Source organism: Ornithodoros turicata, chromosome 1 (genome assembly GCF_037126465.1).
Source record: "Ornithodoros turicata isolate Travis chromosome 1, ASM3712646v1, whole genome shotgun sequence".
Classification (NCBI taxonomy): domain Eukaryota; kingdom Metazoa; phylum Arthropoda; class Arachnida; order Ixodida; family Argasidae; genus Ornithodoros; species Ornithodoros turicata.
The window spans coordinates 200,169,176-200,192,937 of NC_088201.1; the positions used below are offsets into that span (position 1 = coordinate 200,169,176).

Consider the following 23,762-nt stretch of genomic DNA (forward strand, 5'->3'; position numbering starts at 1 on the left):
CTATTCTACGAGGAATATACAAACGTTGACAGGCGGAAATCGGTAGCCTTCTCCGCGTTCAAAAAGAACGGCAGTGCTTCGAACTATGAGAAGATAAAAGCGTTATCTAAATGCATTCGTAACGCGATTCGTATAGAGAAGCGGACATATTTTGAAAGAGTTAAGTCAAATTTGGGGGCAAGTCAAAGCTATCGCGGAAGTACATAAAACAGGTCTTACAGGTCTTATCGATAAGGATCGTTTTTTTTTAATTTTTATAAACGATCTTGTCGGAGTTGCTGGTTCTTCCATCACGTTATTTGCAGATGACTGTGTAATTTATCGGTCCATAGACAGGGTTTATGATGCTAATATTTTTCAACGGGATTTAAGTAAAGTAGAATTATAGTACAAAGACTGGGGTATGAAACTGAATGCGGGCAAATGTAAGGCTATGTCGTTTCCTAGTAGCATCAAAGTTTTAAACTATACACTGTGTAATTCTATTCTCGAAATGGTTGACGAATATAAATATCTAGGTGTCAAAAGTCACAGAAGTCTTAAATGGAAAAAAATACACTGACATGATCATTTAAAAAGCTAGCAGCACACTTGGTTTTTAGAAGAAAGTTTAAAGGGGCTCCCAGGGACATTAAGGAGATAGCCTATAAATCGTATGCTCGACCTATTTTGGAATACTCTAGCACGGTTTGGGATCCGCACGAGAATGGTTGTAAACAAAAAGTTGAAAAAATTCAAAGTCAAACAGCAAGGTTTGTGACAAATTCATATTCATCTTACTTTCGATCTGTGCATTTAAAATCCATGCTGGGATGGGTGTCTATGGAGTCTCGGAGAACGCAAGCTCGGTTGAAATTTCTCCGTGATATTTATTTCGATCTTTCTGGTATTCCTTCTGGTAACTACTTGTTTCCTCCTAGTTTTATTTCTAAACACCTAGATCACGAACACAAGATTGAGCTTTACCGTTTTAGATCAACAATCTTTCAGAACAATTTTTTTTGTTAAAACTATCCCCGAGAGAAACAGCCTCCCTCGTGACTTAATTCATTCGGCCTCCAATGATATCTTCTTGAAAAGAGTGCAAGAATTTCTGTTGCGTTAAATGCTGTTGTAATCAGGGTGTCGAACCGCAAAAAATACGGGTTCGGTTCGGGTTCGGGTTCGCGTTGTTTTGATTTCGTTCCGGTTCGGTTCCGGTTCGGCCACGCCAAGAATCGAACCGGTTCGCAAACCGGTTCGTAGCCCCGAACCGGTTCAACGCTTCCGTGTAATATGTTCCATAAAACTGCTTTTATCAGGAAATGCGTGGCTAATAGCTTACTCCTGTTGTCTGCATTGACGTCTCTAGCGGTGAGGTAGCCCTTTAGCGAGAGAAATGAGGAATGGATGAACACTTATTGCAAATAGAGTCCACGCTGTTGAAGCGGTGTAGTCCTGCTACTTTGTTCCCAAAATCTCTTTTCACACGCACAGTGCCAGCAAGATACACTTAAAGGAAGCCCAATAAGATGGACAGCCTAACATAGACGACAGTACTAGCCAGCACACTGCCTTCGCAACGTGAATCCATCTGAAACCGTACTGAAGCATGTCGAAAATAAGCCTGCCAGCCTTACTCTGTCCAAGCTCACAGCAGTGTACTAGTTAATCCACAACACAAAGGCAATATGTCACGACACAACTGCACTACCAATAAGCAGAACCACATTTACTTTTCAAGCCACGACCAATCAAACAGGCACCGTTCTGCGTACGCTCCTTTTCCACTTCTCATGTTTGTGACTTGTTTAATTTGTGCTGCTCACGTGTAAAGAGAAATCTTGGGCGCTTATTTGATCGCATATTCGTCCTGTAGAGCTACATAACTGGCCTACTCTATTCCTGTTTCATTCGTCCGCGTGGCACCTCGTCTCTGAAGCGTAGATGCCGCGGCGCTCACAAGGACAACTGCGCTTCATCACGTTAAAAAGACGCTGAAAGTATACTTACTATACGTCGTCGTCTCACTGCTAGGTGAAAATTTCTGAAATCCATGATATAGGGGCGTGATGATGATACCAATGTGTCCGAACCGTTTTGTTGCGAACCGGTTACCGCTATTTTTTTTTACGGTTCTGCTCCGGTTCGGGTTCAACAGTGTCATGAAAATTTCGGTTCGGGTTCGGGTTCGGTTCCGGCAAAAATAACGGTTCGGGTACGGTTCGGGTTCGGTTCGACACCCTGGTTGTAATCTTATACCTTGAAAAGATGTTCATTTGTATGTTCTCCTCTCCACTACGTAGTGCCACTCATGTGGAATTGTAGGGTACATGAAATAAAAAAATAAAAAAAGTTCCTTCAAGTCGAAGTTGAGAACCGCGAGAATAGTCGACTCACCGACCGGAGTGCTAGCAGACAGGGCAAGCACCGTGGAAAACAAAGAAATGTGAGCAGCTTGGATCGTCTTCCTATTCCAACCGTCTATTGCATTTGTGGCAGCATTTCTCACTCGACTGCAAACTGGGTAGGGCACATAATTTCTCCGTCAATAACTGTCGCAGGGCAATAATTTCACGCGTAATTTCACGCGTATTAGGCGCGGCTTATGCGTTTTTTTTTTCTTACGGGCGCTCCGCGGCTTATCCACCGGTGCGGCTTATCTGATTACTATTTTTTTCCTGGTATTTTCCCCATACGCCAGTTTTAACGAAAGGGCTGACAGTGTTTCTGGAACAGTACTGACCTGCCGGTGCACGAGCAGTGTGTAATAGGGGCGGGTCAACATTCGAGTAGATTGATCTTCCTGGTGCATTCCCCCAAGCAGCTTTAACGAAAGTGGTGACAGTGATTCACGTCTTCTGGAAGACCACTGACCCATCAATCCATGAAAAACACCCAAGAAGGGCACAATCCGAAATTGCTAGAACTCTATAGACCTGACCTCCTTTGTTGCACAATATGCTGACCCCGGTGTATGGAACACAGGGTTTATGGCCTCCTCTATGGTCACCTTTGTCACGCAAATCAGTCGCCGCGTATTGCCAGCGGCTTATCTGCGAGTGCGGCCAGAAAATTTTCAAAATGTTCCTAAGAACCCGTCCTGTGGCTTATCTGCGGTGCGGCTTATACGCGTGAAATTACGGTAATAGATGACAGAAAAAAGAAGCTAATCGGTGGTAAGCCATGTTGTCGTTGTGCACAAAAAGGCCACAACGCCAGGGGCCCAAGAGGAAAATTACAGTGTTCCCGTTGTAGAGGTTGGCACGCATTGGCAGTGCGTGACCCATCGTGGAGGCCCGAGAGCAAGCGCATGGTCACCACGGAAACAAGCAAGGCCACAAGCGTGTTGGTCCCGGACGGACTAAACAGGAACAGTTCTCAGGTACCCCTACTTGCTTTTAGGTGCTGGGTAACAGCCAACAGCAAGTGCATCTACGTTCGTGAAATAATCGACGAAGGTAGTCAAGAGACTTTCATAAGGAAACACTTGACCGAACAGTGAAGTCTTCAAGGGAGCGACAACATAGTCCTCACGCTCAACACTTTTGGATGCATGTCGAGTTTGAATCCCAAGCGATGTGACGTAGTGAAATACCACATACAAAGCCAGTTTTCACCGTCAGAATAGCCCTTTGAAGCAGGTGTTGTTCCTGATATATGCAGGAATGTACTCTGGGCGCCCACTGACATTGACATCGCGCAGAATATCAAAACTGGAGGGCGCCGTTGACTTATTGTTCCCCAACGTTCAGGACATGCAAGGAATTAATCTGCTTCAGGAGGAAGATCAGCTGTAGAAATAGTAACGGAAAAAAAATGCGTTGCAGTCATAACGAATGCCTTATCGCAGTTAAAACAAAATGGGATAGACATTTCAAAGTCCCACCTCAACATCTGGTACTGAATGTGCAACCTTGAATGCTGTGACCCGCGTACTCAGAGCCGAGTGCACCTCTAACGACGACATGGTCAACTCACTGCGGAAGTTGTGGAAATTGGATGACATCGGCGTTGTGAATAATTCGTCAGGGAAGAACGAAAATGGCGGAATCAAAAAAAAGAAAAAACAGAAAAGAAATTCAAACATGATCAAGAAAGCGAACTGAGCTACTCGGTTGCCCTGCCTCTGGAAGGTTTCAGGAGACAGCTTATTTAATAACCGATAAATGGCGAAATGTTGTTTGAAGAGCTTACTTACCGTACATAATGAGACGAAAATGCATGCATTACATATGACTTGTACTTGTATCCTACTGGACTGTCCATTGTCCGAAAAGCGAGTTTCCACATTACTGTGACGAAAATGCATAAAAAAAGTTTGATCCTCAGAAAAATCGTCCATAATTTCAGTTGTCCATATTAACGAGGCACGACTGTAGTCGATATAAGTAAAACATTTTCGAAAATTTCCGGCTTCTTCGGCTATGGTGAATATGGGTCAGAAACAGAGGGAAGATGTCGAAAGGAAAATAAGGAAGGCCGAGGGAAGGCCGGTGTCCCGGAAACTGGAAGAACTCGCATCATTGAGGCATGCGCAGGAGCTGCAGGAGTACACGAGTGCTGCGGGACCCAGCGGGTTAACACGGCCCTGAACTCAGCCTTCCGAGTCGCGTGTACCCTCAATAATTGTACGCGAGCTCTCCAGCCCATCAATGGCCACCCTGATGGTGCTTGCTCTCACAGTATTATTATATTGTCTCTAGTGTAGCTAGTTTAGCGTTAATATTTTCTGGACACTGTAAGAAAGGAGGGCGAGGTAGGGAGATAACCTTCAGGAGAGGTCCTTCTCTCTGTCTCGTTCCCATTGCAAGTAGTTCATCATGTAATGTCGAATTGACGTCATTGAATATAGGAAACCAGATCGGGAGGACGGTGTCGCCTCCAATTAAAGTGAGCTAGATGCACAGCTTGGGACAAAAGTTTACGGAACACTGGGGTGTCGCTTTTTTCCCTTGGAGTGATACCCTAGCAGCAACCAAGAGTGGACACACATACTGAGAGATTGATAGCACAGCCGGTCATCCGTTTCTTATTCGACCTATTCCCGATATCTAGCACAGCACCTCTCCGTGCCGTGTTCCGTAAACTTTTGTCCCAAGCCGTACGGACGACCGTGAAGAGCTCTCACAAGGGTCAGCTGTCACACCAGCTACGTAAAGCTACGTAGCTATTTTTTAAGCGACACAAGTAAACACTAGCTGAATAAAGTTTTATTGTCTTGGAAAGCATGGCAAGGTGCACACAGCAACGTAAAATAGCCCGTTCTTGAAATTATCAAATGTTACACGACGTATTCTAAAGCTCTGAAGAATGCACGTGTTCGTAGTGTGTATTCAACGCTGGGAAATCTTCTCACGGATTTTCAGCGGAACGCGTTGCACAGCTAAGTCCAACGCTGAGCTCAAGTCACTGCGGTTATCATAGGGGTCAGTTGTTCCATATGAGGTGTGGAAATAGCCACGTCCCTCAACTGGTGCTGCGACTGACAGCGCAATCTATATGGGCAAGATGGTGTTTCAGTAGCTTTTTAACAACATATTAGAGATGGTGTAATAACGTAGAGCTACTTTTTACATTTAACATGGCGATCAACAAGCCAGTAAAGGCTAGCTTGTACGTATCCTACACAGATAGGACAGACGTGAAAATATAAAATGTAAAGCTTAAGATAATCGGTTCTTCACTGCTCTGTTTCTTTGTTTTGTATACGCACTTCCAGTGGTATTTCATTCGGTACCCCAGATGTTTTTCAAAAACTGTTTTTGAAATACGGCTCTATTTTAATATGTGCGTGGTGTAGCCAAAATATCGTACTAAAACCAAGCTTTGGACTCATCAGCCTGACGAAAGTACTTTCCTCACAGCAAAATACTCGTAAATATTGTGACAATTCTCCCCCCGACATCCCCTAATAGGTGCAGACTGCAGACACGTCGTCGTCGTCAAAGTACATCCCTCTCTCTCCAGTGCTCCATGTCCGCATGTACTGCGCCATAGCAGACGGCCCGGCCGTTCTCATGATAACGTGAAGCTTCGAAAGTATTCTTGACAATTTCTACATATAACATGTCTTTGCAAGCACGGCAAATTGGTTTGGACGGCACCCGTGTGCGTTTGCCAGCGCGGCGGCGATGCGTCTTGAGTGAGGCAGCTTTGCGGGGCAATGCCTGATGACTGCCGGAGTGGTGAAGCGTTTCTTACGTTTTTTTATTTTTTTCCAGGCAAAAACACAAATATGATGCTTCAAATAATCTCTGTGAAATAAATGTTCAAGGGGCATACTATGAAATACAATCGGTCCCATTTTTTTTTTATCAAAACCACTTCCGTGTGCGATTGGTGACTGAACATCTGGTAAAAAGGAATATTTCCGAAAGTCATGATTTTTTTCTGCGCGCTAAGTTTGTGCGCCTCAAAATATTTTAACACGTTCTGTGCTTCCTACACAAATTAATTAAGTACATATGAAAAAAAATCGAAAGTCCTGAAAAAATATACAGGAAGTTTATAGTTTTCTCGGTGCATAAATACTTCATAAAACGTGGGGATCAGCCTTCACAGCGTATTGGAACGAAAGCATTGTGCTTTGCCTTCACTTCGAAGAGATTTTGTTGAAATTTGCGTAAAAGCGCATGGGAACAATGAGCCACAGGTTTTTTCAAAGACATCTGGGAAGGTTGAGCGCAATGACTAGTGCGTTCGGCATGGAATGACCTATACGTATGTCGATCTGAGCCACCCGCAGCAACGTCTGCGAGCACCATACCGCAATCAAAATGCGTGCCACCTCGCGCGAGAGGTGGGCCCTACAGCAAACTTTCGACCAAGGTAGATGGGTAGAAATCCAGCGAACCGGTAGAGATGTAGGAAGGGAGTTGCCACAGGACAGAAGCCGCCGATATTTCGAACACAGACTGTTCTTCTTCTGGGCCCACAAGAAGAACAGTCTCTGTTTGAAATATCGGCGGCTTCTGTCCTGAGGCAACTCCCTCCCTTTCGACCAAGGTGTACGACCAAGAGGATAGAAGGACAATGGCTTAGGATTAGCCTCGTATTGTGCTGAGGGCTATCTGGTACAATGCCCTTCACAAATGTCGCGGTACAGACACGGTCAAGTAAGAATCGCATTTTTATTTCAGGAGATCGACGTGGACGACGAACCCACATCCTCGCACCCAAGTACTGTTGTGAACAGACAACTGATAGATGTGAGTATGATCTATATGACGTACATTTACACACGTGTATTTTGCTCGTGAAATAGAAGACGACGTAATTACCCGCCCATTACAAGAAAATATATAAATAGCGACACTATAAATAGCGAACACCAAGAAGAGCGCGGAAGTAAAACTCACAGGCAGAGTTGAGAATTTTAAATTACAGGCGGAAAATTGCAGTAGACTGGAAGGTTCCATGATAGGCAAGCCTGAGCGATGGGCAAGACACGTAAACAAACACAAACACGAGTTACCACAATTGCTTACGACGCAACGAGTTCCGCAATGTTACATTGCCTCTGGGAGATTAGTATCCTTGCAACATTACCATTTACTGACGTTAATCCTCACACTACCGCTGAGGATGTTCCGTATTCATCAATTGCTCGTATCCATCATTTCAATCGTATTCATCATTCCGCTCCACTTGTGCGTCTTGCGTGAGGGACTTGCATTTTACAGAAATACACATATGTCTTGTGAGGGGGAGACCAGCCGGTCTTCTCAAGGTAGCTCGTAATCGTCATCATCAGGCTGAACTGTTTGATTTGCTTGGTGTGCGGATTCTTTGGCTGTGCTGTACGATGCCGAATAAATATGGTTTCTTCCCGTCCGAATCCTTTGTTAACAGTTTGGTAGAAGTTCGCTTCGCATTTCGAGTCCGGAGTTTCTACTAGCTGCTCCTTCGTCCATATCTCCGTCTCCCGTTCTCGCATTTCTTCATGACGCACCTCCGTTCTCGGAGGCTCGTACTCAGTATGCCGGAGCCAGCGTGATCCTCAGGTTTTCTTGGGGACTGGAAACCAATATATTGAAGAGTGGCTCGCGTCCTACGACCGCATGAGCTCACGCAACCGATGGGACGATCCTGCTAAACTGAATAACATCGTACTCTACCTCACCGACCTCGCGAGCATTTGATTAGAAAATCATGAATCGAAGCACGAGACCTAGGCTATCTTTTACAGTACTGTTCGCGAATTGTTTGGCACCGCGGCGGCTAGGAAGATGGACGCTGCTCCGGGCCTCTCGGTAGGTTACCAACAGCACGATGAATGTTACACAGCATACGTATATCGAGGACGCCCTGGCTGTTTGTACTCGGGCGGATCTTGCCATGCATAAGCTCGAGATCATCAACCATATAACCAAAAGCATCGCTGAAAAGGCCTTCCAGTACATTGTTCTGAAGGAACCTTCCACCACCGCCTGTGTGATCGAGGCGTGCAGATGGCTTCAAGAGGAACGGAGCTCGCGCGGCCTGCGTAGCGCGTCATTTCGCTGCCCAACCTTTCGTGTCTGGTACCTCGAGCCTTCCGGACGTGGGAGCACTCCGGATGCTTCTTCGTCAACTGATTCGCGAGGAGTTGTCTTACGTAGTGCAGCGACCAACTCACCTTGAAGCCTGTCCACCACCTGCGCAACCTGAGTCTTACTGCCTGCAGCCTTTGATACGAGACGACGTGGCGGCTGCTCTGAGGCCGGACGCGCTACGACACTTCGTCCGTCCTACGCTCATGAACTGCGCTCGTCATCCGGCTGGACTCCGTCGCAGCCGGTGTCACCGCAGCATATAGAGCCTATAACTCATCTCTTTACTTCCCTACCGTCACCACCACCTGTCTGTTACCGGCCGCAATGGCGGCGCCCTGAAACACGCATACACATATACATAAGCGGTCATACTGCCCGATTTTGTCAGAGACGCAGGCGGGGCATCAAAACCCGAGGTACATTCTTTGCTTACGACTCTCGTGCACGTGCAACAGCGGATGACATGCTGTTGGAGCACAATGACTACGTCGGCTCCAGAGCGAACTTTTCCCGCGACCCGCCATGTTATCCGCCCCCTCAGCGACACCGTCAAGTCTCACCTTCCTTGGCCGGTCCCCTGCACGTTCCGCACTTCGTCAGGGGACACCTTCTGCGCGGGAAAACCGCTAATTGCGGTCCGGAGAGGAGGGCGGACTCCACTGTTCCAAGAGTCACAAACTCCTCCGTGTTCTCCCCACAATGTCGTGGATGTTGTTCTCGGTGGGATATCTGTACAGGCTCAGATAGACACTGGTCCTGCTTCATCACGTTGGACATGGCTCGGCGCCTGCGCAAAGTGATGGCCCCCTTTTCTGGACCGTTAATGACATGTGCTACAGGGGATCCAATTTTGCCCATCGCTCGTTGTACAGCTCACGTACAGCTCGAAGGCGGTTGCTATCCCGTCGATTTTTTGGTCTTCGCTTCCTGCCGTGGTGACATGATTATTAGCTGGGACTTTTTGAGTGCGATCTCAGCCGTCATAATTTGCGCGCAGCAAAACATTTCATTGTCACATTTCTCAACGTATGATGTTGACGACTCGCCCCCTCCGGGTCATCAAGTTTCTCTTCGTGAAGACGTTGTCCTACCCAGGCGGACAACTTGCATCATTCACGTACTGTTGATCCCGTCGTCATGGCTCGCTGAAGTCATCATCACGCACGAAAGTCCCTGTCTTGCCAAGAAATTTGGGGTTGCGTCTTATACCCTTTGTCGTGTGGAAGACGACTGTGTACCTCTCTCGCTGACAAAGGAAACCGCCTTGCTACGCGCTGGCTTCGTTTTGGTGGCTTGTGAAGCGGTGACGCCGCCCGCGTTGCTCTTGCTAGAGTGGAGGTAGATACAGGCATCTTCGAGAACGAGCCCATCTCAGCAGCTGATATCGCCACACTTGAAGCAAAGACCATTGTCTCCTTGCCTCAGGAAGATGGAATGAAGCTACTGAACATTCTCTTCCGTTACGCTTCCTTTTTTTGATTTGGGCGACTCTCTTCTTGAATCAGCCACGCACGTGAAGCACCGCACAGACACTGGAACGAGCCCACCTGCTGAGACAACGACCGTTCCGTGTTCTGACAGCTGAACGGGATGTCATTGACAAAGAGGTACAGAACATTCGGTCTCGAAAGATTACCCGACACTTCAACAGTCCCTGGGCGTCTCCTGTTGTTTTGGTCCGAATAAAGATGTCAGTGTAAGCTTTTGCGTTGACTACCGAAGACTCAACAAGGCAACAAGGCGGGACGTGTACCCTATGCTCGCATCGATGACACCATGAACTGCTTTCACGAGGCAATCTACACTTATCTACACAATCTACACATCTTCACTCGACCTGTGGTCCGGGTATTGGCAAATCCGCATGTCTGAAGACGATATTAAGGAAACCGCGTTTGCCAAGCCGGACGGCCTCTATGAGTTTCTTGTGATGCCCTTCGGCTTTTGCAACGCTCTCGCCTAGTTTGAACGAATCATAGACACTGTTTTGCGTGGACTACGCTGGCACATATGCCTGTGTTACTGCGACAATATTACCATATGTGCTTCTACCCTCCAAGACCGCATCTCACGCATTTCTTCAGTGCACGACTACGTTGCAACCGCCGGTCTCCAGATGAATCGAAAAGAAAAAAAAAATGTTATTTTGTTTCCGGAACATAAAAGTCCTTGGCCACCAAGTTTCACGGCAAGGCATATCTGCAGACCCAGACAAAGACCGCGCGGTTTTGGACTTCCTAGTTCCAAAGAACATCAAAGAACTGCGAAGCTTCTTGGGGCTCTGTTTGTTCTTACTTTCGCCGTTCCATTCCAAAGTTCTGCGAGCTTGATGCACCACTTACCAAGTTTCTACGCGGTGACACTCCCTTTGTCTGGACTCCTCAGTGTGAAATGGCTTTCGACAGCATGAAGATTGCTTTGCCTTCGGCGGCCGTCCTTTCGCACTTCGATGCCCAGTTGGTTGCCGAGATTCATACTAACGCTAGTGGATATAGTATCAGTACAGTTCTCGCAGAGCGTTGTCCCTCGGCGTCTCATACCTCTATGGCAGACCCTTCACAATCATCACGGATAACCATGTGTTCTGCTGGCTCTGGATCCTGAAAGACCCCTGTGGCCGTCTAGGTGGTTGGGCTCTCCGCTTGCAAAAATACGACTTCATCGTCAAATACACATGTGGGAGGAAACACACAAATACTGATGCACTTTCTCGGTGCCCTCTACCTCCAGATCCTACTCCCTCGTGCAGCGCTTCGCTACTTACGATATGTCCCCTGAGTTCCGTCGACCCGGCTTCGCTCCGCTTAGCTCAAATCCGGGATCCGTATTACTCGACGTTTGTACGTCAGCTGTATGGCACAGAGCCTTTCACTAACAAGAAATTCCAACACAAAGTCCGGCAGTGCGCCTTATTCGATGGCCTCCTGTAGAAGCGTAATTATTCCTCTACGGGTCAACGTTTCCTCCTCACTGTGCCTGACCCCTACCGGTTCCAAGTTGTTCATGCCCTGCACGACGATCCGACGTCGGGACATCTTGGATTCTTCAAGACACGTGAACGGGTTCGGCATAAATCGACTCGATCGAAATATGTAGCGGTTGCTAAATTCACACTGTAGTTGACCATGCCCTGCGGATACCATTGATGTTACGCACTCGTATTTATGCCCGTGGTCTCACTATGCTCCTTTGGCCTGGTGCTTAACAATCAGTCACTAAGGGGCGATACCACCCCATCTAAATGCTGTCCAGCAGGTGAAGGTGAAATGTTTTCAGGAGAGATGAATCGTTTCCGTTCTTTCGAGATCCATGCAATACGAAGTACCTGAGTACTACACTGTGAGTCAGTATCAGGTGATGCACCACGAATCATTTTAGGAAATTGACGTCATCGGCAACGTTAACGTTAGTTTCTTCTCTCTTGTTTTGATTTTCTTCTTCTTTTTGCAAGAAGCAAAAAAGGAAGAGAAAATGTTGTGTTGATATGGCGTATTTAGAGCTTCAACTCATGATAACAAATTTCCTCGCCGTGCTTTTTCTGGTGATTCTTTCTTGTTTTTGACATTGTTATTCTAACGCTCTGTGTGCGTGGCGCACTCTAGCCTCACACGAAGCTGGTACGGGGATTCGAACCGGCGTTACCTCCCATTCTCGACGTCGACCTGTTTTTTTAGCAGCTGTCGGACGATGCACTAGTTTCTAGAAGGTTCGCCAAATAAGATCAGTATTTGTAGAATACAAGGCTTATGATCAGTCACAATTAGGGTTGGCAATCGGGATATCCGAAATCCCGGATCCCGGTGACTTTTTGCGTCTCGAAGTGCCGCGATTCCTATAGGGAAACAACACTTTTTATGGCTGGAGGTGGCAGAGGACCGCTGCCTATACGTGGGTACGGATATTTGCTGAGACTCGTTTCTTCTTGCGCAGAAGCTGAACGAGCCTTCAGTTTGGTAGCCTGTATTTTCACAAAAGTTCGTTCCGAACAGCGGGACACCACCCTCGACGCTCTATAATTTCTCATGTCGTGTGTTAGTCACTGTGGAATGTGATAAGCACGCAGCGACGATGTTGTAAACTGCTTGGTGTTTTGTTTCTTTCCATTCGTCTTTTTTGTTGCTGTTCGTCATTAAAGTGAAATGTTACACCGTTTGAAGAAAGTAATATTTCCTGTTACTTGAAGTGTAGCGGGACTCGCCTTCTTTCCACGTGCAACAGTGAAATGTGCATGAATAGAAAAGGAGTGGCATTTTCACAGCGGGGAAAAAAAAAATAACATCTAAGAATTTCGCCGTCACTATTTTGCAGATGTGGCTACACTGCGAATCTTCGAATGCTTTCCTTCAGGAAAAGGTTTAATTGACAAAGAACGCATGAGCTGCGCACAGCGCGCCGATATAGTCACTTGAGGTTGACAGACTTGGAAGTAGACGATGAAAGATGAAAGTCACTGAAAAGGTTGGCTAGCTGTAGGACTCGAACCCACATCTTCTGGATTGCCGGTCCAGGGCTCTACCAATTGAGCTAAGCTAACACGCCTTCTCAGCGACTTCCAGGGTGCGTCATCTGAAGGGACAAACCAGCCACTCTGTCCCACTCGCTGAGAAGGCGTGTTAGCTTAGCTCAATTGGTAGAGCCCTGGACCGGCAATCCAGAAGATGCGGGTTCGAGTCCAACAGCTAGCTAACCTTTTCAGTGACTTTCATCGTTAATTTCTTAGGCAAATTTGAGGCGTTGTATGTATTTGTCCCTTCTATGTTGTTCCAGCCTGAGAACATCAGTTCTTTCATTGGAAGTAGAGTCCTGCACGGCTCGCGGGACCTGCAGGCACCCGCTGGTGACCCGCACGTTGTTACGGGTAGCCAGTCTAGGTTTTCAGTGTCGTGCGGGCGTGTTAACGGTGGAGTGGGCAGCGGGTCAGGTGAGGTGAACACGTTTTACCTAAACACTATGAGAAAGCACACCGAGCTGCGCAATTTCTTATGCATATGTACTGCAGTCGCTCGAAATATGATGTAAAACGTCTCTGACAAGCGCGGTGCAAACGCTCACACCGTTAGGGTGCAACAGCTCTCGTGTGGCCCTGTTTGTCCATGTCGCGTTTCGTATCATCATGCTTGAAGTTGTAGCAGCACTAGCTGCACCAACATCGCCTTTGGCCACATGACCCTTTTTCTGCGCTGCCATCTCGCGCTCGCGAGATGCGAGCTAGTTACTTCTTCTTCTACTCGAGCGACCGGCCAGAACGGTCAATAAAGTAGCGGTCCGACTTGGCGCCTTTTGTCTCCTGGCCTCACTCAACACGCGACAACTGGTGACCCGGACGTGATGTCCACTCGACCCCCTACTGCTACTGGCCCTCTCCCAGGACCAGCAGGCCACTTTCCGCCTACGGCTACTTGTTCCAGCTCGCCGCAAGCAGTGGACCTTTCTCAGCTCGTGGAACAGATCTCCAACCTGCAGCTGGAGGTCGCAGCCCTCCGCCGCTGCAGTCCTTCTCCGTCTCCACGCCGATCCCGTTTCGCGCATCGACGTTCCCCATCTCCAGCCGGAATTTGCTGGTATCATCCCCGTTTCCGCACCAAGGCTCGCAACTGTACACCACCATGCACCTTCCAGGGAAACTCCGGAACCAGTCACTAGATATGGCGGCTGGTGACTCTGGCACTCGTCCATCCCGCCTCTTCTTTGTTCTTGACAACAATTCCGGACTAAAGTTTCTTGTTGACACCGGCGCTGACGTCAGTGTGCTTCCGTCCTCTCTTTTTCGTTCACCACGCAAGCCAACGTCCCGCACCCTGCAAGCTGTTAATTCCACGCCGATTGCGACGTACGGAGAGCATTCCCTCACTCTCGACTTGGGCCTCCGCCGCTCCTTCGCATGGATTTTCCTTGTGGCTGACTTGCAGTACCCTATTCTGGGAGCAGACTTTCTGAGCCATTTCGGTCTCATGGTGAACATGAAAAAACGCTTGCTCTGGGATGCAGAAACCCGGTTTCGCGTCAACGGCATTCCCTGTCGCCATTCAGTGTGCAGCCGCATCGCCCGCTTCAAGGCTGGAAACTGTCCATACTCCGCCATCCTGCAGGAGTTCCCATCACTCTTGAAGCCATGTAACACCAAGCGGCCCGTGATGCACACAGTGACTCACCACGTTGTCACTACAGGTCCTCCCGTGCATGCCCGTTCTCGTCGCCTGGCCCCCGAGCGCCTCGCCATTGCCAAAAAGGAATTCCAATATATGCTCCAGCTTGGAATCGTACGGCCTTCTTCCAGCACTTGGTCATCAGCCTTGCACATGGTACCGAAGAAGACCGGAGACTGGAGGCCGTGCGGCGACTACAGAGCCCTTAATAAGGTTACTGTGCCAGAAGCAATTCCCATCGCCGATTCCACCGCCGAGACCGTTGCCGAAGCCTTTCTGCACGGCTGGATAGCCCGTTTCGGTGTGCCTGCTACCCTTACCACAGATCGCGGCCGCCAGTTTGAAGCCAGGCTGTTCACCCAGCTCTTGGAGACCCTCGGCACACATCGGATACGAAACACCTCGTACCACCCCCAAGCAAACGGGCTCGTTGAGCGTTTTCACCGTCACCTTAAGGCCTCCCTCTCCTGCGCGCGTGAGCGTACCCAGTGGTTCGCCGCTCTTCCTACAGTGCTGCTCGGTATTCGGACGGCCCTCAAGCAAGACATCGGCGCCTCCAGCGCAGAACTCGTCTACGGGACGTCAGTACGTTTGCCGTCAGAATTCTTCCATCCTGTGCGCCCCGAAGCAGCCGAGCCATCGTCATTCCTTCACCAACTCCGTTTGACAATGTCCCAGCTCTGCCCTTCCCCAACCCGACGAAGCCTTCGTAGCCATCCCTTCATCAGCCCCGAGCTTGAAAGCTGTACACATGTTTTTGTTCGCCGAGATGCCGTTCGTAAGCCTCTTCAGCCTCATTTCGACGGCCCCTTTCAAGTTCTCCACCGATACGCCAAGTTCTACCGTGTACAGCTTAATGGCCGCGAGGACAACATTTACATCGATAGGCTGCAGCCCGCTCACCTAGACCCCTCATCTCTGGCGCATTTCACCCAGCTGGAAGTTTCTTCAGACTCTTCGAACGAGCCTGACACACAGCATGGCGATCGTACCGCCCCCTCAGCCGTATCTCGATCTTTCCCACTGCGCCCAGCTTCAAGCAAGCACGTATCGTGGGATCTGCACCGCACTATCCAGCCTGCAGCTTCAGCATCATCTTTCTCCAGGGGAGGGAGGATGATGTAGCAGCACTAGCTGCACCAACATCGCCTTTGGCCACATGACCCTTTTTCTGCGCTGCCATCTCGCGCTCGCGAGATGCGAGCTAGTTACTTCTTCTACTCGAGCGACCGGCCAGAACGGTCAATAAAGTAGCGGTCCGACTTGACGCCTTTTGTCTCCTGGCCTCACTCAACACGCGACAAAGTCACAGCAGCATTCGCCTGCATGGTAGCTCAAACACTGCGCCCTAAACTCGCCCTTCTTCCCAAAAGGTAAAATGCACAGCATATTTAAGACATGAGCCAGTATATTTTTAGGAGCATATATTTTTATTTTTATCAATATTTGTATATTTTTATTTAGGAGTCACAAGGAACGCCTCTCACGCGAAACCTAAATTCAGAACGCGCTTGCGTCTCAATACAATCATAAACGCATGATAAATTGCCCAACACACAAGGTGCTGCTGCCAAGTTTATATGTACGGTGTACGGCATATAGCGCGTGAGTTTCAGTTTTACATGCCACCTTACGGTTCAGAGCACATCCCATTTCCGAGTATTTAGTTTCATAACTGTTAGCTCTACATGCACAGAGAACCCTCGACAACACAGAAACATGTACGCACGAAGAATTAACCACAAGGGCCACTCATATCGCACACAGCTGAGCTACAACAGGCGCTCTTCTGGGTACGGCAGGTGGCGCCCCTGGCGGGTGCTCCGCGCGTAAATACGGCACTTCCGCTCCTCGAGCCGCGGACGGAAGTCCCATAGGCGAACGGGCGAGTGTTATGGTCGTGTATTATAGAGATGGTCGTGGTTCGTACGCGGTTTTCTAACCTGCCAGGGTAACGGGGCCTCGAATGTATATGTGTTAGTGTCATTCCTCACAAGTGCAACTAGATTGCAGCAATCGGCATTGTTCTGAAGTTAGGAGCGTGTATTTGTCATAATCAAACGATACTCATACATATCGGGTATTTTAGTGAGAGATAGGTCAAGAAAAATTTCTTTTGTGCTTGAAGAATATTCAGCATTTACGATCGCACGAACTGCCCTTTTCTGAAAAAGAAAGAAGTCGCGTACGTTCCTTTTACTTGACGTACCCCATACTAGATGGCAATATTGAATATGAGACAAGAACAATGAATTATATTATGTTAGTTTAACCTGCATAGGTAGATAATAATACCTATAAAAGATTCCAACCACTGAGGAAATTTTAGATTGTACGTGTTGGTAGTGGTAATCCCAAGACATAGTGTCGGAAAAATCTACGCCTAAGAGTTTGAAGTTACTCATGATTCTCTATACACTTGGAGCTAATAGTAAGTCGGGCGTCACATTCCACCCGTTTGTTAGTGGGTCGGAATATCATAGCTTTTGTCTTATTGGTGTTTAATGTGAATTTACTTTTGGAGGCCCACGACTGGAGGTGTTCAAGAATGACGTTGCCCTTTTGTATTAATTCATTTGCTTTACACCCTGATAGGAGAATACTCACATCGTCAGCATAAATAACGAAAGACGCTACACTATCGATATTAACAATATCGTTAAGACATCTAAATTAAATAAAAGGGGGCCTAAGATTCTACCCTGATGCACACCAACAGTTACCCTTTGGAGGTCCGAAATTGCACAGTCAATTTGCACTTTTCGATTGCTTAGACATGTTCGAAAAAGTTCAAGTGGATTTCCTCTAACTCCGTATCAATATAACAGTCTTCTTTGGTAATATATCATGGTCAATACGGTCAAATGCCTTCGAGAAATCAATAAACATTCCCAGCACGATGCGTTTTCTCTCAAAATTACCTAAAATGGTTTCCTTTAGATTCAGTAAGGCTAACTCGGTTGGCATACCTTTCCTAAAGCCATGCTGGGCGTCAGATAGCAACTTATGTTTGTCAAAAAAAAAAAACATTAGCCGTTTATGAATTATCTTCTCTAAACCTTTTGAGAAAATGGGAAGTATAGAGACCGGTCTCTAATTGGTCATATTATCCTTCTCTCCGCCTTTGTGTATTAGGGACACTATCGCAATTTGCATGCTTTCAGGAAATACACCAGTTACTAATATCATGTTCAAGGAATGTGTAAGATATGGAGCTAAAATATCGATGACGTACTTTAGCGGTATCAGTTGGAGCCCATCAAAATCTATACTCTTACTGTTATTAGCAGAAGTAAAAACAGAGATGACCTCCGTGGATGTAGGGGGTTCCAAAACTAAGGATTTCCTTATATTAGAGTGTAAAGTAATTTTCGAGGATGGAACTTGTGACTCTGTCAAATTAGCGAAAAACGAATTAAATGCGTCTGCTAGCGACTTGCCAGACACCACTTTGCCGTCAACGGACACACAACCTATAGACGATTTCAGAAATTGCATGGATGGCCCGCCAGAGAGCGCCGTGCTGCGAATGCCCCACTGCACCTTGGGATTTAGTTTGAATGAGTCAGACAGAAGAAGAAAAGCGCAAACGGTTTCGGTGTTCCCTCCTTCCTTCAAGCAGCAGGCAGGCAAGCACGAATGTAAACCATTTCCCACTATGCATTGCGCGATGCGCGTGACTTTGGCGACGGAGGGCCCCCGTGCGGAGCACAAGGGCAATATCTAAAATCGCCTATTGACTCCTTCTCGTTGGTTGTACCGGCGATGCGTTTGATGTTTTACCATATCATGTCAGGTTTGTTTAACAATAACTTATTAAAATTTATTTGATGATTCCTGCTTTTCATAATGATATGTGGTGAAGAAATGTTGCAGTGTGAAGTCACAAATTATTGAGCTGTTATACTGGTCATAGTGTTAGTCATATGTGCATGCACTGACCGTTTCGGAAGTTTTAATCCTTCGTAACAGTCCAACAAGTATGTCTCACAAGCAGTGCAGACTTGTAGTCAGATACTTCAAGTACAGTGGAATCTGTAGATAATTTTCATTGCAAATCATTCTGGAATACAAACCAACGTTATCACACGACGAGGACAAGCACTGGTACTTGAAGCTTGATGTGCTGAAACAAGAAAAAAATTTAGAGTAAGCAAAAAAAATAATAAAATAAAACTTACTATCATACACATATCAATGTCCAATACCACCATATTCTTGAACCCTTGGAGTGTCCTCTGCGCACTGCAACATTAACTGAAATTGTACTAAAAGTCACAGGTGCGCATATGGTTCATTAGACGCCGTTCGTAGCCAGGTACTAAAATTGCATTTTAGAGAAGTTCATTAAAATCACAAATTCAGAAAAGTGTTTGCAGCTGAACCAAAGACGATAATGTGCGTATTGGAGGGTTCATATAACGCAGTGTTTGTCTCTGCATAAAACATGTGGTGGCCCTGGAAAGGGCCTTTTTTGCTTTAGTTTCACTGGCTCGTTCAGTGTATGACGCAGGTGGAAGCCTCACTTCTAGAACCTAAAAATAAAAATTCACTATATAACAACATCAAGCTGTCACAGTATCTGAGCAATATATATCACTAGTTGTGGCTGATACTCTGCATGAGCTGCCGGTTTCACAACGTGAACGTTCACTCTGACTCAGAATTCAATTCCTCCAGTGTACGACACAGATATTAAACCTTCCTAATAAATAGAAGCTTGTCATACTCACCAGCTAAAGCAGATTGTTGCTACCATTACCATCAAGCTGCTTCTCTCCACCTGTGATAAAAATTGAGCATTTTATGTTGGACAATGTGATGCATAAAAGTGTAATGCCGAATGGGGCTATTCTGTTGGAAAGCTGCCTCCGTGGCTCTCTCTTGCTCACAAAAATGATCGTGAGTTCATGCTGGGTTACGTGAGCAAAGAAAGATGGGTTACACTTTCTCTTAAACCTTAATACCTTTCATTCATAAATGATAGATAATCTGGTAAGTTTTGTTTCGCAACCGGAAAAGTTAGAGGGATATCGTCAAAAAATTAAGTGAGGTACTAGTGGGGCCTAAGGGGGTCTCGTACATCCTTGCCGGCCGCGTTCATTTTCCGATGTACATTCGAAAAAAAAAAAAAAAACTGGAAACAAATGCTTACCTCCTTACCCGGTACGTCGGTGGTGTCCATTTGCTCATGGAACAATGTAGGCACAGCATAGGGCTTTGGTCTCTTGCATTTTGCTGACACTCCCATACGGGATTGCAATAGGTCCACCTCTACGTACGCTTCGTCAGCAAAATGCGAGGAACAAACGTGCCGAACGTGCAATTCTTCTGCCACGACAAGAAGCCTGACGGCGATTGCTGCGTCGAACTTTCGTTTGGCGTCCCTGCCCATGGGCTCGTGAAATGACATTTCTGGGTTCGCCCCAGACGATTTTTTGCCGTCAGGAACACCACGACGCGTTCCCGGACTCAACGACATGTTGCAATTTCACCACCGAGCGAAATTCACAGCACTTTCGAAGTAATATGTTGCTTCATACACGTAGCCATGCACGACGCCATCTCCAAAGCAGACGATGTCTCCGAGAGAAAATAGGGGAACGGCGCCGGCGGCGCGCCGCGCCGCGCTCCCATTGGTCCTCTTGGCTCTAACGTCAGAATGATGTCATCAGAGGTTCTGCTGATCAAAAAAGCTCGCTTATTTGAAACTCAAACATTTCCCAGCAGTAAAAATCGGTGAAATCGATTGTCGAATGATGCCAACCCAGGCAGAAATCTGGAATGGGACCATTTCAAAATGGTTTAACGAACTGGTCCCTCTCTGGCCCCACTCTGGTAATGGTCCCACTCTGGCCCCACTCTGATAATGGTCCCAGACGGTTATTGGAGTTACAGGGATACAGCATATATTTGATCGCAGACGCGCGCACCTGGATAAACAGCAATAAAAAGAGATCATGCATGTGCTAAAATAGATCAGAGTAATAGATCAAACAAAACCAGAAGGATATATGGCAAGTGTGGACAAGATGAAATCTCAAAGGGGGAAGCTGTGGAGCTGCCCAACTTGGAATCTCAAGTGACCATTCTGGGAACAAAATGGTACCTGTGAGTCTCCAGCTGGAACTTCTAGAACCATCTGAGCCCAGAATGGAACCCGCTTAAAGCCAGAGTGGGAACACTGCGCCACTTTGGGACCCATCTGGGTCCAGAATGGAACCCGCTAAAAGCCAGAATGGGACCACTAACGCCACTTGGGGATCCATCTGGGACCAGAATGGAACCCGCTTAAAGCCAGAGTGGGACCATTAATACCACTTGGGGACCCATCTAGGACCATTCAACGGCAAATGGAACCACTTGGGGACCATTGGGGAACCAGTCCTGATTTCTGCCTGGGAAGCACTCTCATAACCATTACCTACCCAAGTCTACGGATGCGATAGTCCCTTTAAATGAAATAAAATGTAATATGCAATGCGTGTCGATGCCTATTCGGGCACCATCATCAGAATGAAACAAGAACGGTACGCCATCCGAGTTCTACTTATAGCTTAGTCACGACCTTGTAGCAACCAGGTGGTGGCCCTTTGTGACTGTTACATGCATTATCATCACGGTGAATGTGCCAAGATTCCAAAAATTCTTACTCCCCCATCTATGCTCGCGTGGCACGGTCTTTGCATTGTGAAAATGAAAAGAACGGCCTGTTTTTAGCACGTGCTCGACAAGTTCTGTGCGGTGATTCACTGCCGGTGGTTTTGATATCTGTTGCTGATGTTCTTTCACTCTTGTGGCTTTCCTTCGTCCAGTTTCTCCCAAGTGGCAGGCACTGCATTGTTCATATTCTAACCATGGTTATATGTATCAAAGCCACAGATATCAATAGATATCAACACCACCGGCAGTGAATCACCGCACAGAACTTGTCGAGCATACAGGTTGGAATGGGAAAAATGCAGTGCATGCTACGTGGGAGAAACTGGCTGGGTACAAAAAGTAGCCATCACTGCTGAGCGAGAGCAGCTAGCGCAGCGTTGCAGCTGAGCTATCGCTGTACCCGGAACAAGGACGTACCACAGCTTTATACCGGTGAGCGGGTTCGAAGTGTTGGCCGCACAGACATCTTTTGGCTACGGCACGAAGCGATTTCGTATCCTCAAGGAGTAGTTGGACAGCCACTGTACGCGTTAGAAAACGCTGGATAAGCCTTTACCGGTGCTGCACCTGCAGTGTACCTGCTGCAAAGTGACTGTAACTAAACTTTTCTCTTGTATCCAGAAGAACACACTCGATATATTTGTATATGTTGTACAAGAAACCTGGATCTAGAAAACTGCATTGGTTCCACACAACTCTTCTGACCTCTTCACTGCGTATTTTACGCTTTATTGTAGCGAATTTTGCAAAAAAGCGCATACTTTCCCTATTTTTCCGGCAATAAATACGAACGTTACGTGTCTTGCGATTTTTCCCGTAGAAGTATTCCAAGAGACCTTTGAACAAAAAAATATTCATCAAAATTTAGTGATTTGATTTAAAAAAAAACAAATAAAATCGCGAAATAGGAGGAAAATTGCGAAACTTCAGGCCTGTGTACACGAGCACCGCACACCGCACACTTCTAGCTGCTTTCTATGAGCCGCGGCTACCGTTCACGCTTTCGCCAACGCTGCGACCTTCGCGTGTGTCTAGCACCCGCCACATTGAGATCTGGGAAGAAACGTTTCGTGGTGTGTCGAATCGCACTATTAGGAACTGCCAAAAAATATTCGTAAAATTCCGTGATGGTTTTGTGAGGGCCAAGCAGGTCCGTTGGATCGTTTCGCGTGGAATCGCGCAGCTGTATCCACTGCCATGAGGGTGTGACACCAAATTATGCAAAGGACAAATACAATAATACAAACACAAAATGCTAACCGTGTGGGGAACATCAGAGGATCCAACCACCTCAGGAAAAAGAGGTGCAGGGATACGGGAAGAGATGTATGGGAGCTGCAGGGATGCAGGCGCCATTCCAAGTAGTAGTAAAAGAGTACTGTCATGTGTCACTTCCATGAAATACACCAGAGTGAAGTACACACATCCTGTGAAGTCGAGGGGGAAGCTTGCCTGCATTTTCTCGACAGGTACTCAATATTGGAGAGATATTCTATCTTTATCTCTCTTCTATCTATCTCTATATTCCACCTGGTGATATTCTATACGTTGAGATATTCTGATCGAGCTTGTAGTGGCACATAACTCCCAAGTCTTGCATTCTGGGCGCGAACCAGTCAACATGATGAATCACTCAATCTTCACAATAATATTTTCCTATTCTAGCAACTGTATTATGCAAAAATCAGACATGATGTGAAAATTCCGTCCAGCGTTGAACTGCGCAAATTCTCCAACCACTCTGCCTCTCACCTGAATAATGGAAAGGCTGGCCACAGGCAGACGCAAAAATACTCCAAAAGCCGGGAGATGACATTACTGGACAAAAAAGAAGAGAACTCCGACTTAACATAACAAAATAACAAGTGTTACTTGTTACGGACGAAACGACTGAGTAAAACTTGTTATTTTGTTATGTTAAGTCGGAGTTCTCTACTTTTTTGTACAGGCACACAGGCACATTCGAAAAACGGGGGGAAGAAAAAACAAATGATTTGTATGTTCAATGACACAGCAACATGCAGGCAGAGGCGACACTGTTTCAAGATATTCTAAGCCGGTGCGTTTGTACAGGGTCGGCCACACTTAAAAGTATCGCGGGAGCGCATGACCTGCAAGTATGCCAGTGCCGCGCAACGGATGCTCCTGGGTTTGAGACCACGCGCCTGACGAACGTTCGCCACCTCTCGGTTGGGTCCGTCATTGCTCTCGTAGCACTGGCAGGCGGGGTGACCCACCTGCTGTTGATATTCTATCGATGTTTCGATCAGTGCGTGGCTCGACGTAATATCTGTCTTATCGGAATCGAGAAGTAAAAGTAAAATATTACGCCGCGCCACGCACTGATCAAAACATCGCCAGCAGAGATTGAATAGCAACAGCAGGTGGATCTCCCCTCGCTGGGTCTCCCCACCCGCCAGTGTTACGAGAGCAATGA

General features: G+C 47.1%; 1 protein-coding gene across 5 annotated transcripts in view; it reads left to right on the top strand.

The window, feature by feature from the left end:
* LOC135378944 (caspase-7-like) overlaps positions 1-23,762 on the top strand; it is a 290,182-nt gene that overhangs the window by 254,586 nt on the left and 11,834 nt on the right. For 4 of the 5 annotated variants that reach the window (XM_064612127.1, XM_064612128.1, XM_064612131.1 and 1 more), the window contains one exon: positions 7,122-7,190. The exons of the other annotated variant lie outside the window; for it this stretch is intronic. In XM_064612127.1, the coding sequence (XP_064468197.1) occupies positions 7,122-7,190 (69 nt within the window). The remainder of the gene's footprint in view (positions 1-7,121; positions 7,191-23,762) is intronic. 5 annotated transcript variants of the gene reach the window in all.